This window comes from Xiphias gladius, chromosome 1 (assembly GCF_016859285.1).
Source record: "Xiphias gladius isolate SHS-SW01 ecotype Sanya breed wild chromosome 1, ASM1685928v1, whole genome shotgun sequence".
Taxonomy (NCBI): Eukaryota; Metazoa; Chordata; class Actinopteri; order Istiophoriformes; family Xiphiidae; genus Xiphias; species Xiphias gladius.
In genome coordinates this window covers 35467107-35486211 of record NC_053400.1, presented here as the reverse complement: position 1 = coordinate 35486211, position 19105 = coordinate 35467107, and the positions used below count along the sequence as shown (strand labels likewise).

Below are 19105 nucleotides of genomic sequence, written 5' to 3'. Positions count from 1 at the left end.
GACAGGTGGGACTTTTTCTTCATGTGAAACTTTCTGCAGGTCTGAGTAGGTGAGATATACCTCACCTTTCTGTCACGACACTGACAGAATAAACAGGTGTGATTTTATTATGACCACTGTAGACCTGACTGACAGACTGCCTGGAGGTCTTATCAACTGGATCTGAACCAGAACCTGGATCAGTACTCACATCATCCTCATAGCGCAGGTGGATGCTGCTGATCTTCACCTGCAGGTTTTTGATCACCTGGGTGGCCAACTTCTCCACAAACGTGTCTTTCTTCTCATCCTGAGGTTTCTCTGAAATAAATAGAAAACTATGAAGAGAGACAAGTCTATGAGACCTGAGACCAGGACTCAGATCTGGATCCGAAGAGAAGCCTGAAGCCATGATGTCAAACCTGTCAGAGACGAACTCAATGTTTCTGTGAAAAAGTTGAAATACGACGTCAAAACTTTTAGACATCATAAATTTGAGATACTACACCGAGTCAGATTTAAATTTAAGACAAAAGTGTCCAAGTCCAACTTCAACGATGAGTGTCGCATAATTTTACCCTATTTTTATTATCCTAATTTTTTTTCTATTATTTTTCTTTTCCTGGTGGAAATGTGTTGTCTGCAGTCTGGATGACTATGAGACCTAAAGACGGCCAGAAAAGAGTGAGAAGTCTGGGTTTGTTTTGTAAAAAATAAAACATGAAATCTGTTTTATGATTCTTTGTTCAGAAGAACTTTTTCATTTCTTCTATTCAGATTTCAGGCTTCATGTCTACTTCCTAAACTTTAATGACTTTTCATCAGAAAGGGAACTGTTTCAAAGGCCTTAATGTATTCAGAGTGAGCATAAAGTCAATTTCAGAGGCGATGAAGTCAGTGAGGATGAAATCAGAGGTGTAGCCTGGATTTCAGAATCACTGAAGCACCAATTCCATGGCAGAACTTCACTCTGTACAATTTTCAGGGCATCTAGTAATAAATCCTAAAGTTTAATGACTTGATTTGCCAACCAGCATAACCAGCTGTTTGTAACAATAGACTCTAAAAATGCCAAATATTCAGTCTGAACTTTACTTTATTGTTTAATTGTCCTGTCAGAATCTTTCAGTGTCAGCATCAATGTCTGACTGAAACAGGTTCCATCACTTGATCCACACAGTGAAACATGTAAAACTCACCTGCTTTGTTGTCATGTCGTTTCAGCTTCTTCAAGCCTTTTTTGTGCTTTTTATGTTTTTTAAGTCCTTTTGGGACTTTGGCAGCGTTACACAGAGAGACGGCAGTTAGTGACAGAAGAGCCCGAAAAACACACAGAGAGACAAAGCAGGAAGCAGCAACACACATATATTCATCACCTGAGGTTTGAATATTCAGGGGATTTCAGTGTCTGAGTGAGGAGCTAATCAAACTAACTGGTATTACAGTGTGTGATGAGGCAGGTGGAGGTGAGAGGAGAACAGCCAGTCACAGAGCAGAGTCAAAAATCTCCACCATGACAAAGGCCTAGCAGTGCTGAGACTTTACTGTTATTTATAGTAAATGCAGCTCAGAGACAAACTGCTGACGGATTGAAAAACACGTGTTTATAACATGATGTCACACAACTAATTAGCAGTTTAAAGGTCCGGTAACTCAAAGAAATGATCATTTCTATGATCCACATCTCTTACTGATTTAATATTGATCACATGAACTAAAATATGCAGATTTATATAATCACCTGGAGCTCTGTATGAATGGAGACATGAATTTTATAAAAGCTGTAAAGGCTGTCGTAGAGCTTTGGGAAGTAATCTTGGGTAAAAGTAGAAACTTGAAGGATTTAAGTTTTCAAACAGTTTTAAAAACCGTGTGTGTGTGTGTGTGTGTGTGTGTGTCTGTTAAAGTGCATTACAGTGTATGTGTCTGTGTTATTGTGTGTGTGTATGTGTGTGTGTGTGTGTGTGTGTGTGTGTGTGTGTGTGTGTGTGTGTGTGTTTTGGTGTCCGTTTTATAGTGTGTGTGTGTGTGTGTGTGTGTGTGTGTGTGTGTGTGTGTGTGTGTGTGTGTGTGTGTGTGTGTGTGTTACCACTGTGAGCCTCCTTGTATACAACACTCTCCAGACTGAACAGCAGATCTCCAGTCTGAGACGCTGACAGCAAATGCAGCATAAACAGTAAAGAGAATAAGTTAATACATTCATCTATTCATCCATTCATCTGTCAAGACAACTTTACTCTGACTCACTTCATGAGTCTGTGTAGATCAGATCTCTAACAGATCTGTAAAAAGCTCAGTGTAAAACAGCCAAGAATGATTCAAAACTGACCAAAATCAAACCACCTTTGGAGGAGGTTTGAGACCCATTTTGTCAGGATGTTAAAAATTTGTAAATGAAATAAACATCTGTAATCCACCCGCAGTGTAACTGTGTCAGTAACAGCGAATCTGACTTTCTGAATCCATCCATGATCGGTCTCCTCAGTCCACTCCAGACAGCTCTGCACGTATGATCAAATACAAAGACATTAATCTGATTTCTGATCAGTTCACCCACTGAATGATCTGTGTGGGCAAGAGAACACTGATCTACCTCCAGTACCACCACTACAGTGATTACTTTCTGTTCATATGCAAGGTCTTTATATTGATGTAACTGAGATATTTAATATCAAAGTTATGCATCACAGGTTAGCTTTAAAACGGAACTGGGTCAGACTGGTTTCCAGTAAGACTTCACTACTGGAATTAACTGCAGTACAAACTTAAGGTAGAGAAACTGGCTCCTGTTTTTAATAATTAGCGTTTCTGTGTGTGTGATGGAGACTTTGTGTGACTGACTCGTCTTGTACTGTTGTGTATATGCTGTCTTTCAGTTTGTCTTAGTGCAGGAACACAAAGTTGATCAAAGAGCAGCAGAGAATGAAGAGGAAGCAGGAAACACAAACCACCAGGTGAGTCCTCAGGTGTTACAGGGTCAGTCAGAGGTCAGAGGTCAGTCAGAGGTCGTAGGTTGGCCTGTCTCACCTCTGCGTGCAGCCATCTGTAACGCCTCCTCAATGCGATGCAGCTCTCTCTGCTTCGCCTCCTGCTGGTAATGCTCCTCCTTCGCTGCATCATACTTTATCGCTAAGAGAAAAATAAAATCAAACATAAAAGTCAAGCAAACATTTATAAAGATGATTTGAATGTATTTGAAATTCTACATTATTCACATCTTGGAACATTACCTCCACCTGTTGATCAATGGAAAAGTGTGACACCATTAGCAGGACGTCAACTGCATAAAATGAGGACCTGCTAATTAAAAAGCCCGCATAGAGGTACTTAAGGTCCACATCTTCACAGGGATCTTTAATTTTTTCAGGTGATCTGATCTGTGTTAAAGGGAAACCACCAAAGAAATCCTGTCAAAATCAAACTGTCTCCTGCTGCCGACTGAAGGTTTCTGTAGTTTGTCTTCGCTCAGCTGGCTTCATAGGAAACATTATATCCTAAGTCAAGACCAACAGATTTTTGAATATCAGAGTTTTTAATCTTTGGGCTTCGAGAGGACATCTCCTCATTCTAATTCAAATCAGATGACTTCAATCCACAGTCCACCCTGATACCGACACTAGTAGTTTGTTCCAAGCTCGTTGTTAGAGAGCCTCCACCCTGATAAAGTTTGGCATGTTAGCATTCTATCAAATGAAAACTGTTACCAGTACCAGATACCAGTAAAACTTCCCAGAACCTCCCAGATTCAGTGTGTAGAAACCAGTGGACTACAAATTTCAGAAGAAAATCCTAGATTAGAAATCTAACTTCATAAAACAACCTCAGCTCTGAAGTAAAAAAGCTTGAACAGAGTGAGAGACAGGCAACGCAGGGCTGCACAACATGGCTTTACTTTTCATTTACTCAGTTCCTACACTGTATTAGGTTGTGACAACAGTAATCACTAAGCTGATTACTCTGCTGTCTCTTTGTAAGAGAAAGTTCCTCTTCTAAAGTGAAATGCAGAAAAATATTTGGTTTTAGACCAAAATCTTAATGTGCTAACAGTTAGCATTTGGTGCAACTCAGCACATGGATGAAGCTGCTTCAGAGTAAAAGCTCTCCTGCTGCAGGAGTCAAACAGCAAAGGAAGCTTTTATTGTGAAGGAGTTAGGTCATTTTTAATCAGGTGACAGCAAAATTACATATGGTTACTTATTATACTTTGTGAACGTCGTGCAGCCCCAACAGGAAGCACAGAGACTAGATCACACCTGAGCGTGAACCACCACCTGCGAGCCTCCGAAGCTTACCGTTATATGGACATGTTTTAAGCTGAGATCCAGCTGGAACACACACAGAACAGCTGAGAACACAAACTCCATCATAAATAATACACTGTCAACTTTACATGTCCGACAATAAGCACAAGCTCTGCCTCCAGACCAGACCAGCCAATCAGCACCTGCAAATTCAGACTCACTTATTTTGAATATTTCTGTAACCAGTGAGAATTTGATGAACGTTTAAGCATTAGGTTACTATTAAGAAAAACCTTCAGTTCTGTAGTTGGTAGTTTTGTTCATTACTGTTTGGTACCATTACATCGGTACTACCGAGGGTACAGACTGAATTATGTCGATACTACCAAGTACCAATTCACGTTAAATCAAGCAGTGCCAAATTTATTTATTTATTTTATTTATTTATTTAGAGAGAGAAAGAGAGGAAGTGACACTAACGTGACTACATCACCCCTGCAGCTTGTTCAAGGCACAGTGAGTCAGGGCAATGGCAAACCGCCCAAAGTGGTCGCAAGTGCGGTTACACTTTTCAAAAATCAACGCAGACAATGCTCGCTACAATATTTGAGATGCGGAATGCAGAACTAGCCAGGGCAACACGTCTAACCTGAGGTAAATACCTGGTCAAATGCAAAATATATCTAAAAGCTGATGAATGGTCTGTGTTTGATAGCCACATGACCCTGGGAGCTGTTATCACAGGAAACAGCTCCTGATAGGGTCCCAAAAGTCAGGACTGGACACAGATGAGGGGACATGAAACATCACTGCTTTGATGGTGAAGGAGCTGGAGCTAGTGCAGGAAATGGAGCGATAACACCAGTACCCATCCTTCTTGGAGTCCAGGGCTAGGCAGCCAGGAAGACCTGATAAAACCAAACAAGTGGTGAGGGTGAGACCCCTCTTCACAAGGTCTTCAACTCCTATTCTTCAGAGTTCTGAAGACATGAATTCTGAATGCTTCATGGTCAAAGCCTCCATTGAGGAGGAGGCTGCTTAGAGTTGTGCCAGTTGCGGCAGCAACAGAGAACAACCGGAGAAGGAGTCCTTGCAGGTTTGGTTGGTCCAGCAGAGTCCTGAAGCAAAAGACGGGTATCTGTAGGTCAGAAGAACTGCAGCTTCTGTGGTCACTGGAGCAAAACCTCAATAAGGAGAAGACTCTGGACATTGTTGGGCTGTCATGTTTAACATTTGTTTTAATGTGGCAAAGAGGACAGTGATCATTTTTATAAAGTGGGACCAGAGGATCAGCTTGATCTATCAGGGTCTCATACTGCTCAGCCTCCCTGGGAAAGCTTGCGTAAGGCTGCCAAAAGGAGACTGTAGCTGTTGTGGACACTGTCCTGATCCTGGAATGGTGGAGCAGCTGTTTATTCTTGCAGGGATCCTGGAGGGATCAATGGAGTTTGCTTATACAGTTTACAAGTGTCCTGTGGATTTGGGGAAGAGGAAGAATTAAGTACCCCATGGACAGCTGAAAGGGTTTTCCTTGTCAGAGTCTGGATTGAGCGAGACAGAGAGGTAGTCAGAGAAGAACCACTGCTCTTTCATGCTGAAAGGAGTCAGTTGAAGTGGTACAGTATCTGCATCCTATTCCCGTGGAGGTATTCCAGGTACATGCAAGTGGAAGACCCTGGACTAGACCACATTTCCCATCGGGCCCGGGAGTACCTGCTGTCGTGGTGATGGGGCAAGGAGAAGCAGCAGAAATGGATGGATGGATGGACAGATGGGCAGATGGATGGACGGGCGGATGGGCAGATGTACAGATAGATGGACTGAGCCCACTTTTGATGGGCTGCCATGTTGACTCTCCAGAACTTTCTCATCAATTATTTGTTGATTTAGTAATGAAAAAACAGAGAAACATTCCCTATTTAAGAACATGGTCGCCTGACAGAGGAGACTCCTGACAGAGACAGGTGGTCTGAAATGTGATTGGCTGATCTGGTGATGTAGACACTGTGTCCACAGACAGAGTGCTGTCATTAGGTTTTGTATGTGTAGTGTTTGAATACTAATACATATGTATTACTGTCAGTACTGTCTGGGGTCCAAAATCCTGACAGATGTCAAAACCAGGAAGGTTTCAAAAGTGACTTACTGGCTCCAGGAACGACCAGCAGGTACAGACCATCCAACGTGGCAACCACGGCATCGTTGTAAAGGTTCTTCCAGGGAATTTTTAACGTCAGCTTCCCTGAAACACAGGTGGATTATCAGCTTAGACTGTCAGGTAGGTTCTGTTGGTTCATCAGGATTTTGGTGGTTTTGTTTTCTATACACTTAGACATGAAGATGTGCTGTGTCCTCTAATTTCACATCTTTGTGTTGTCTTATTTTATATGATACAAAGATAAAGAAAAGCAGCAAAAAAGATTCATGACAATAAAAAAATGAATAAAATAAAATAATTAGAAAGGGTGAACAAAAACAACATAAAAGACAAATGGATTCACTATATCAACAAACAAAGGTTTTTGTCTGTAATTTCCATCTTTGGGTACATTTTACTTCTTTTAGCTGAGCAAGGCTTATCCTTATTATACCTGTCTGCAGGTTATACATGTATTTGCCTTAAGATTTCTAGAGACTATGAATTTACGATAACTCTGAGCACTGCAGGAAAACCTATAAACTTTATTTATGAAAAGATGACGATCGGGAAATTTGAATGTAGGTTGCTAGTTCCCATCTTATCTTTTACCTGTTTGTCTTTCTGGCATTAGGAAATACCTGTGGATTGGATTCAGTATTATTCAGTAACATTCTTGTATGTTTAATTTCAACCACTCAAAGATTAGAAACTTTACCATCCAAGAAATAAAACACCCTGATATAAAAAAGTAGGTTAAAACCAAACTTTTAATACAATCATGTCCCATGTTGGATTGAATTTGTGTTTGGGTTGTCTTTTTTTGTGTTCTTGTTTTGTGGACATTTAGGCAAGTGTGTTATGTGCATGTAATTTTATGACAGTGTCCCAGAGAAAAAATTACTTCAAGGATAAAACACATCATTATCAAATTAAAAAATTCTTCATCCCAGAACTGTAAAAAAAAAAAAATAACAAGCCTCCTGTGGTAGCGTTAGTTCAAACCCCAGCAGCAGCCACTCCTGTCAAACTTCACTTATTACTCCACATGACTTTATGATAAGAGCCCAAAAGAATAAGAGACACAGCAGATGCAATTTCATATCTTAGAGTTAAACACATGTTAGAATGGTTAGAATGATGGAAAACCAGGTTTTCTAAAACTAATGAAAGTGGTTGACTCCAGGTATAAAGTCCCAGGACAGAAGCATGTTTCAGAAACAGCGCTGCCCAAGGTTTATGCTGAATGCAGGGAGAAGAGGAGGAGCAGCTTTATAGGCCGCACTGCAGAGACTGCGAGAGGCTCATAAGCAACAATGTTAAACCATGTCAGCAAATTACTGATTGAAAAATTTCAGTTCTATGATTAGATTATATGACATTATTTTCTGACTGATTTTCAGTCATGTACAATATACAACAAACCTGAATACACCCCTGTGCAATATCACTAAAATGTTAAATGATTCTAAATTGTACCATTTTACAGTAAGTTCTTTTAACTTGAAGTGTAGGGTACTTGATTTTTTGTATAATTAAAAAACACAGGTTAGCTTGACTATGCTGAAAATACAGACCCCAAAGTACAACCTTAATGCAACAAAAGTCAGTTCACCTGTGTAATGTAAATGTGTAATGTGTAATTTCCGTTCAAGACTAATTGCATGTACAAGGTTATAAAATAATCCATGAACACCACAGCTTCCTCAGTGTTGGCTTGGATTGTGTGTTATGCAACACGGCTCCACATGGTGAGGAACTCCCTGAACAATTAGAAACGAGATTGTGAGACTTCATAAAGATGGAGCTGACAAGAGCATCAGTAGATGACTGAACATAATATGAAACACAGCTGCAGCAGTGGTTAAGAGGTACAGGGAGAGCCATACTACCAATAAGAGAAGACACAGTGACCGTCCTTGAAAAATGATGCCACACACCGTTCATTATTTACATAACCTTCCACTGAAAAACACAATCCGTGTGCCAAGTCAGAATCACTGACTTTGCACAAGGATTATCAGTGGAAACTGGTGTTTCAGTGAAAGATCAGACAGTGAGAAGGACACTGCATGAAGCTGACCTCTACAGATGGTTTCCAAGAAGAAAACCATTGCTCACAAAACAGCAACTGCAGATTAAACTCGGCCAAAAAAAACGAGAAGAAACCTGATGAATGTTGGCAGCACATTCTTTGGTCAGGTGAAACCGAATTAAATTTGTTTGGATCAGATGGGGTCCAGCATGTTTGATGTGATTGCACAGTGATTGCACAGTCCTGACCATGAGCATGGAGGTGGGAGTGTGCTGATATGGAGCTGCATGAGAGCAAAAGGTGTAGGGGAGATGACATTTATAGAAAAAACTATGAGCTGGCCAAATATGTCCCTGACTTGAAACTGCTAGAACACATTTGGATTACTTTAAAGTTGAAGGTAGAGCAACAAAACCACTCAAGCAAAAAGCAGCTGAAGAGAATTATCTGTGAAGAAGCAGAACATCTCTCTCAGAACTGTGTTAGACTGGTATCATCCATGAACAGGAGGATCGAATCTGTCATCAAAAATAAAGGCGGACATATGAAACATTTAAATAAAAGAATGGAATCTCACTAATGAAGGGTGAACTGACCTTTGCTACAGTTAGTTTCTTACTACGGACCTTTCATTATAGTTTAAGTCAACATTGCTTTTTTCACATTAATTGGCTTCATTCTTCTTGGACTTTGGCTAAAAAGAAATAAAATTGTATTAGATGGACAGTATTTGTAATTAATTAACATATCAGTGATACTGACATGGGGTGAACTTGGGTTTGTTGTACACTGTATTTTAGAGCTCAAACTTCAGTCAGTACTCACCAATCTGTCCAGCCTTGACTTTGAAGGGAACATCAAACTCACTCTGAAACACAAATACACAAACTGTTATCATTATAGCTCCAATAATTAGTTGATTAATCGATTAGCTGATTGGAAAGAATATTAATCAGCAACTAGTTTAAGTATCGATTATACATTTAAAAGATTTATTAATCACAACCTTCCTCTAATTTCTTCTGTCAGTTTCTCCAGTGTGCCAGATTTTCTGATTTCTGTCACAAGCACTTATTATCACAAAGTCTGACTTCTCCAGTGGTTTGACACGTCAGATGGTAAAGATGATCTGTGACCACAAAGAGGCCTGAGGCTTCACAACAACAACACACAGTCTAACACTGTCACATTATCATAACACAACCATAACACCATCATAACACAACTATAACATCAACATCAAGGTTTGTGTGTATCAAACTGCTACAAGTTTGGACTGAAGTGAAAGATCAATGTAAAAACCATTCATTTTCAATCCCAAACTTCGGAATAAAAACTATTTATCAGACTTGTTTTGACTCTAGAAGTCTGTTAAATGTCAGAAAGCTATGGAGTCTGTGAATCTTGTTCAGAGTGGATTTTCCATGACTGCAGCACAGAAACAGTCTGATGATGATAATAACAATAATAATAAACAATAATAATAACAATAATAATAATACATGAGCTGAAGCTGTATCGTTAAGAACAGACCAGTTTTAAGCAATTATTTGAAGATATGATTGGATGATGCACCACTTTTTCTTTTATTCTCATTTTGTCATTTATCAGCTGCAAAAAAAGAAACAGAATAAATTTGACACTGATTCGAATTAAAGTCCCTGCCTGAACATCTTCCCTGTCTGTGCTCATCAGTGTGGAGCTAAATTGTCCTCATTATCTGATCTATCTGATAAACCTCGTACTCCAACAGCAGAATGTTTCGCAGCAGAATTTAGTTTCCATGTCAGACAATTTCCTGTTATTTCATTCCTGTTTCTATATTTATACATAAATATTTTTAATTTTTAATTTTTCCTGCAGATTTAAAGATTTCACACAAATAAAATGACATTTTTCAAAATGAAAATTCCAAATGTTCTTGCAGAATAACAAACCACTGAATAAACGTTCAGTGAAAGTTTTTTCAACAATGTACAATATGGCAGATGTAGGGTGGATCTATATCTCTGATTGGTTTTACCTTCTCTGATCAGACATGTGATCAATCGTTATCAGTTGAGAGTTGGATGTAGGTAAGAGGAAGTCAATAATGAAAATGTCTCAAACTCAAAAAAAAACTTTTACACTCTGACGTTGGTGCTTTATACACTTCTGTATTGTCATGCTTAGAAGGTTGATCAATACAGGTCCTGATCAATACAGGTTCTGATCTTAAAGCAGCTGCAGGTTGAGTTCAAACTGAAGGAGCAGGAATTGGCTCAGCTCACAGCAGCTCTTTAATCAGATGACTGATGTGAACCCTCTCAGGTAAACAGGACTGAGGTGAACCCTTTCGGTTAAATAGGGACTGCAGGTTTTTGTGGGCGATGGTCAGTTTCAGGACTTACCAGAGCATTTTCCTTCACCTTCAGGTTCTCAAGTACAACATTTCCTGCAGAATAAATAGAAACATAGTAAGTCTCTCTTTAAATAAAGGATGGTTTCACATGTTTTCATATCTGTGTTAAACCAACTCTCACATGTCCGTATGAACAGGTGAACATGAGTCCATGTGAACATGTTAACATGCGACAATATGAGCAGCTAAACATGTATCCATATGAACAAGTGAACATGTGTGCATGTGAACATATGAGCAGGTGAACATGTTCTCATATTAACATGTGAACACGTGAACTTGTGCTCATGTTAACATGTGTCCTGGTTGAGCCGGGGATAAGGGACCGAACTACATGTCCATGTCAACATATAGCAGTTGAACATGTGTTCATGTGAACATATGAGTAGATGAACAAATGAACATTTGAGCAAGTGAACATGTGTCCATATGAACATGTGTCCATATGAACGTGTGAACATGTGTCCATATGAACATATGAACATGTGTCCATATGAACGTGTGTCCATATGAACGTGTGAACATGTGTCCATATGAACGCGTGAACATGTGTCCATATGAACCTGTGAACATGTGTCCATATGAACCATATGAACATGTGAACATGTGAACATGTGTCCATATGAACATGTGAACATGTGTCCATATGAACATGTGAACATGTGTCCATATGAACATGAGAAAAAGTAAAGTGATGGTGTGTCTATGTGAACATGTTTCCATATGAAAATATCAACAGTTTTTTCCTCCTGTTTATACTGGCCATTAACAGGTATCTGCACAGAAGGTTTCTGATGGTGATGGAGACAGTCCACAGTCCTCATTCGGTTTGAAATCAATTCTGAAGTTTATCTGAATTTAATAATCAACAGGGTTATTGATTAGTGGTTAAACTGATCAGGATCTGGCAGTTTCCACCTGACGTTAACCCCTTCAGGTTATTGTTTGAACACACAGCAGCTCAGAGCTGTCAGATTATTAGTGAGGCAGCTATGAGGTGTCATATGTCTCTGGTATGAACTGATTGATATTTTCCCTCCAACAGGTGTGACACAGACATGTGAAAAGGTATGAGGAAACACATTGATGTCATTACAGAAGAATCCAACCTGTCACACAGGTGCAGGTTTACAATAATAATGACCTGTCATTAACATAAACGTGCATGATATTATTTAACACCAAAACTGTGGTGGTCCCTGATTGGGTTACTGATTGACAATATTGATGGACTCACTGTTCAGACCATCTCTGTCTCTTCTTTAGTCTTTTATGCATGGTCATGACAGGACACAACTACTCACTCTGGTTTTAATTGGTTTGATTTTTTCACTGTGCACTGCTGCTGTGTTTTTATGATGATAATTAATTTATATGAACTTAAATAAACTGACTTAACTATCTCCAGTTGTATATAATGTCTGTATACACGGTGTCTTAAAATCAGGCTCTGGTCTCAGATCAGTTTGACTGAATCTTTACACGTATGTATTTGTTGCTGTGAAGATGAACGTGGTGTTTGAGTTTTTAGTCAGAAGTTAAATTCTCTCCATCAACATGTTTCATCTTAAACATGACGGTCGGGGTTGTTTACGCCTGCTGGCCCGACTACTTACGTTCTGCGACGTTGAGATTATCATGCCAAACCTCGTTCGAACAGCTGCCAATTTAATGTGAAATTGTTCGCTGGTTGAAGTTACACATGAAAATGCATCACTGGGTGGTGTCTCTAATGGTTGTTAGCCGTTTTCCACTTGGGCTAACATATAAATAACCAACAACCCCTCTAATCAACAAAACTTTACATTTAAAACCACAACAAAGCGCTCGCTTCCGCTAATGTCTCGCTATATTTTGGCGGAGATAGGGCTGGATCACCAGACGAAGCTTTGACTCAAGTTAAAATTTCATCGAAACAAAAGCTGATTTGTTGTTTAGCTTATTGCCGACTTTAAGAATAGACTGTGTGGTTTCGCAGTAGATATTTAAACATGTTCTACTGTGTGTTTATACTTGTACAGAAAGCATTGACTTTAAAGTATCAGGTTTCTAGCATGTTTTCGCTTGTTACAGCGGTACCTGCTAGCTAGCGTCTGAGCTCACCTCCCCAGATCCCGATCTTGAGCTGGGATTTGTCCAGGTTCTCCACATAGTCTCCGATGAACCTGTTGAGTAGGTCGCTGACCAGAGACTCGAAGACCATGGCTAAAAGCTCCGGGCTGAACCCGCTGCAGAGTCACCGTTAGTCAGACTTCGCCTGATTTCCGGTTCAGATTGTGACAAAATTAAGGATCGACTCTATCTGGGATCGACTGTGTTTGATTAGTGCTGTCTGTGCGTGGACAGCAGTGTGTATGAGAGAGCATTTATTAAACAGCTGATGGAGGGTGTGTCTGTTTCACACTGACCTGCTTTATTAAGAAAACACACACATATACAGCATACATGAAGCATGTAAACATTATAGTACAGTACAGAACAGTACACAGTACAATTCAGTAGTATCGTGTGCAGTTTTGCTATAAAGCCAAAGCCGCGACATCCCAGAGTTGCAGTCCTACACACTTCTGTGCAGTTCCCTTAAGGTGTCACCCACCCGAAACTCCTCAAACACCATAGAGACTGTGTCTGCCCCCCTAACACCTAAATGAAATAAATCAAAAATAAACAGAAGAGGAGTAATTCATAAAAAAACAAATAAAAATTAATACAACTACTATAACAGAACCAAACAACGGGAAAATTAAATGGAGCCTTAAATATTATATCCCTCTCATCTAAATTTCTATTAGTCATCGATTTAATAACTGATCATCACATGGATTTATTCTGTATTATTGAAACCTGGTTGCAGCAAGAAGAATATTAGAAGAATGTTATTTTGAATGAATCAACACCCCCTATTCATATTAATTCTCACGCCCCTCCACATGTGGTAAGAATTTGAGAATTCACATAAAAATGATCTGAATTCTCACTTAGATATAACTAAGTTTAGGTCTAGGGTTGATTAATAAACTGGAGTGGAAAATCACTGCGTAAAAAAAATCACACCCTCCTCCACAGTCCGAAGAGATGGTGTCGCAGCAATTTTCCTAGACCCGCGCACATTCATACTTCATTAGAAAGCCCTTCTCCTAGTCTTTCACACCCAACTTAGAAAACGCAAAAATCCCCAGTTCTATTAGTCCCTGTATATCGTCCACCTGCCCCTTGCTATAATAAAGGATGCTTTACCTCTAATTAACACTTCTTTAGGGATTTTTGTAGGTGCAACAGCTTATTAATTTTTGACTTTCAGAAATAATTAATGATTACATGAATTAATAGGATTTCATTGACATTAAATTCACCTCAGGGCACCACCCTTAAAAAGGGAAAGGATAACTAAATCACTGATGCAGTCTCATAAAACATAATAACTATCAATATCAACTGTGATTAACAATTACCTTATAAACTATAACCAAAATTACCCTATCAGCAGCTAGAATTCTGCAGAGTAGAGGTTTGCAACATTCACTCTTGTACAACAGTAAATAAACCAGCAGGTATATTCAAAAGCGCTTATTTTAGGGATAATGAAAGTGAAAACACAGAACATGTAATCTAACGAATGGTACTGTGTACAGGTATGTGTGTGTAGGAAAACAGACAAAAACGAAATGGTTGATTCAAAATGATGGTTGGGACCGCATTGGTATGTGTAAGAGGTAAACAAAGGTGTGTGTAAAGAGGGAGCTTTGAGTTTCCTCTCCGCGTTTGTGTTTCTTTGTTTAAGGCCAATTCATGTGTGGCTTCTGTGTTGATGAAGAGATTACTGGTTGCTGGTCAGTCAGCTGCAAGCAAACACGCAGGGATACACTCACTCACTGAGTGAATGATTCAAGTCATTTCACTCGCAGTAGGAATGAGGTGTGTTCAAGTCTAGGTAGGTACTTTATTGAGCCCAGAGTGAAATCATTTTGCCACAGCAGCAACATACTTACAGTGCAAGATAACACAACATGTCACAAGTAGCATATAGAAACAAGTAGTAATAGAAAAAAATATGAGAGTGATTAATGGCAGAACAAATACTTAGTGAAAGAACAAAATATTTATGAATGTCAACAAAATTGTGAATAGGATTAAAAGATATGAATTACATCGATAATTATGAATGACAACTAGATATACATGTCTGCAAAACATGAACAGCAGAGCACAATATGAATAGCAGAGCAAGAAATGCACCCACAGCAGGGGTGAAAGGAGTAGCGCGAGACAAAGGAGCACTGGGGTTTTGTTGACCTGGTGATGTCATAGGTCACAGGCCACACAGTGATCAATGGTAGCTGGTGGTTTGGTCAATGGGCAGAGTTCAGTTATAGGTGTGAGACCTGAGGAATTGTGGGAGGTTGCATTCAGTTTAAATCACACAATGATTGAATTCATCTGTGGAGTCCCAGGAGGCCCAATACTTCAATATTAGATCTGGTCAATTTATCTTTATTAACAGGCTAAATACCGCAGGACTTTAAGGTTGTAGTAATCAAACCTCTTGATCCAGACATTTTAGCCAACTATACTCATCTGCCACACTATTACAGACAACCTAACAGCAATCTTATCAGAGTGAACAGTGTTGATGCTGTATTAGAGGGCCATTTCGAGTCATGATTGTTACTGTTGTGCTGTGTGTCTCTAGTAAATGTCATCAGCCTTATCTTGTGTTTTGCATTTATTTATAGAAAAAGACAAATACATATGTGCAAATTCGAAAGGTTTTCCTTTATAACAAAGGCTTAAGCCAGTATTCAAGTATAGAAACATAAAACAAGAGTGACCAAGTATTCTAGCAATCAAGGTAGAAAACAAACATTTGCAGTATTACTCAGGTACATGCAGTTTAAAATAATATATAAAACATATATAAAATTCAAAATAGAAACTAATAAGTCCAACACAAAGTAGAAAAGTGTGCAAGTAGTTTTTCCATATAACAAAGGCCTGTGCCAGTATTCAAGTGTCCAATAATAGAACAATTATAAAACAATAAAAGAATGAGCAAGTAAAAAAGTAATATTACTATTACATCAATATTAGTACTATTCAAGCACTATAATGCAGCATAAACTGTCATTTGACACAAATCCTGTTAGTGTGAAAAGGCTTTCATATAGTTATAATGTACCTGCTTGTAGGTAGTGTGCTCATCAGGTTTCACTGGAGTGCTTGAGTGAGCTGGTCGAGACTGATATGAAGACTTAGCTCAAAGAGTGACCTCTGATTCTCCTGATCTAGCCTAATTATCCTCTCCTGCCTCTTCCAGAGACTCCTCTCACGCTCCGTGAGCATCTGCATGCGTGCATCGTTGCGTGTTGCTTCAGCTCTGCCCATCTCCTTTAGCTCTGCCATGAAGATAGCTACATTGTAGCTACATTGTCTGCATCATCTTCCATCTTCTGGCTGGAACACTGTAACCTAACAATAATAATAATAATAATAATAACATTAATAAATAAATCAGAAGGATGACTCACAAGAACATAATGTGGCAGGCAAGTTGCCTTTGTGTACATCATGGTCTCAAAGTCATGTCAGCATGTACCAAGTGTATGCATGCTTTTGTTTAAACATTCCATGCAGGATCTGATCTCACTCCCTCTTCAACCAAGAAGGTGAACTAATTTGTAAAATCAAGCTGGTGCCGAGGTATGTTTGCAACAACTAACTGCATTCGCTGGGCCCTTGAGTGGCCCAGATTTTGGTTTGCTGGTTAAATCACAGCTAGCAAGGACGATGAAAAAAAAACTTAATACTTAAATACGATAATTGGCTTGTTAGCTCAGTCTTGTTACACTTTACTCACTGTAACCACATCACAGGCATACACTGGTCCCTGGTGGAATGAGTTACACAAAGAAACAGGCATATTTGGTACCTTTTTTTAAAAACACAGAACACAGCAAAAATAGATAAACTGTTTCATCACTATGTTTCATTTTTGTTTTTTGTTTCTTGCTTCCCTCCACTGCTGCTGTGTGAATATGAGCTGATAAACAGCTGGTAGAGCTGATTTTCCAGCCGCTGTCATTAAACCACCAGAGAAGAAGAGGACACAGTGAGACGAGGTCATTAAAAGAGCTCCAGTCAAAGCTCAGACGATGGAAAACCATGTGGAGAACATGATGGAAATCTCACATTTCTGTTTGTTTCATGTGCTAATGTGAGGAAGGTTCCAGCCTCCTCATCAATCCACACAGATGTGATGCTTTCCTCTGTTCACTGGATGTTTAAGCGTCATGTACATAATAATAAAAATAATAAACATTTAGTAGAGTTTTTTTTCTGTCATTGGGTTATTGGGTGATGGGCACAATCTCAATAAAGTGAAGCGGCGTAAATACTTTCTCTGAAGCTGCCTGACAAGTGTTATGGAATTAACAGCAGAATAAAGCTTCACTCTGGCAGGCAGCACAGATGTATGAACAATATAAACTCCACAGGGGCTGGCATACTGTCTATCCAGGGACACTGACACCTGCTGCTGATTCACTGGAGTTACTGACTAACAACAATACTGGCAATGAATTCATTTGCCCCCCGCTTTTTTAAAAGTCAAAGACCACTTTCCTTCCCTAACCACAGAACCACATGTAGAAAACTTACATTACATTCAAGAAATTACTTGGTTTAATAATCAAGAAATGATGCCATCGTTTGTTCACCAAGTCTGTTTCACTGTGGTTTTTCTCAATGCACCATATTTTGCACCTCAGACAACAAAACTTTTTTTGAACATGTTTACAGTTTATTTTGAATCTGTTTCATGTAAAACACATTTCCTTTCCTGTGTATGAAACGTGCAATAGACATAAAGCTCACCTCAGTCATCAAGCAGATGGTTTAGTTGCTGTCTCGTCTCCTCGCTGTCTGTTTGCTTCACTTGCTCTTAGAAAACAGGATTTTCAAGGAGTTTCTATGATAGTGTGAGATTCATGCATAAACACCTATAAACACACACAGGCAGCGTGTGTATTGTTTATTGGCTGCTCGTTCAGAGTTTCTGAAAGTGCGAGAGAACAGATGATAATTCAGCTTTTGGCAAACGCAGCGGCTGATGATTCTTTGACTGATATCACTGTTGATGATGATGGTGAGGATGAGTCAGTGTGTTTACACAGACATGATGAAGACTGCTGTCTTTGACTCTTCATCATAACCGAACAGAGAGGTCAGCCGGCACTCAGCTGTTGTTCATCCCACAGTTTGTCCTCCGTGTGTTAACTGAAGGAAACTGCCTCCAAAAGAATGCTGCTGTTTACACAACTCAGTGATTCACAGATTTATAAAGCATGACATTTTAGAACCAATTCTAAGCAAGCAAGTGATTCTCTGTCTGCCACAGTGTGTTTTGCATAAAACCACTAGGGGGCACCAGAGTCTGTAACTCTAAATGTACACTGACCAAGCACTTTATTAGGAACACCATACTCTTCATAGCCTGGATTCCACAAATTTTTGTAAACTTTCATTTGAGATCCTGGTCCATGTTGACATGATTGCATCACATCATTTCTGCAGTTTTGTCAGCTGCACATTCCTGCTGCCGATCTCTTGTTCTACCACATCCCAAAGGTGTTCTACTGGATCCAGATCTAGAGACTGGGGAGGCCACTTAAGTTCACTGAACTCACTGTCATGTTCATGAAACCAATGAGAGGACTTTTTGCTGTGTGACATGGAGCAGCCATTAGATGATGGTAAACTGTGGCCATAAAAGGATGCACATGGTCAACAACAATACTCTGATAGGCTGTGGCATTCAAACCATGATTGATTGGTATTAAGGAGCCTAAGTGTACAAACATTCCCCACACCATTACACCACTACCACTAGCCTGGACTGTTGGAAGAAGGCAGGTTGGGTCCATGGATTCATGATGTTGATGCCAAATCCTGACCATATCCATCTGCTGACACAGCAGAAATCCAAAACGTTTAAGAGCGTCTTTATGTCCTGTAATGTGACTCGACGGCAAGTAAAACATATGGATGTTGGTGGGGGTTAGTTACATTCCCTCTGACCTGTTACTGTCTTTTTTTTACTGTTGCACCACTAATGTTATAGTTTTCAGGCTGAACCAGTGTTACAATCAATCTGCCAGACTGAAATACAGTTTAATACAAAATTCCCCCCTGAAAGTCAGTTTTACGTCACATCTTTTCTCGTCTTACTGAGATAAAGAAACAACTAGACTGCCAGTGTTTCTAAGCATCGTGCTGAATGCACCTACTTCCTCATAAAACATTTGAAAATCTGATTT

At 39.4% G+C, this 19105-nt stretch overlaps 1 protein-coding gene across 1 annotated transcript in view; it reads right to left on the bottom strand.

The window, feature by feature from the left end:
- Positions 1-13115, bottom strand: part of vps13c (vacuolar protein sorting 13 homolog C) — an 81015-nt gene extending 67900 nt beyond the window's left edge. Inside the window, exons 1-8 of the mRNA XM_040128137.1 lie at positions 12897-13115; positions 10783-10826; positions 9218-9260; positions 6367-6462; positions 3007-3108; positions 2072-2131; positions 1179-1253; positions 191-300 (exon numbers count right to left, since the gene is read on the bottom strand). Coding sequence (XP_039984071.1) covers positions 191-300; positions 1179-1253; positions 2072-2131; positions 3007-3108; positions 6367-6462; positions 9218-9260; positions 10783-10826; positions 12897-12996 — 630 coding nt within the window. The 5' untranslated portion in view covers positions 12997-13115. The remainder of the gene's footprint in view (positions 1-190; positions 301-1178; positions 1254-2071; positions 2132-3006; positions 3109-6366; positions 6463-9217; positions 9261-10782; positions 10827-12896) is intronic.
- Between the last annotated feature and the right edge of the window lie 5990 nt (positions 13116-19105).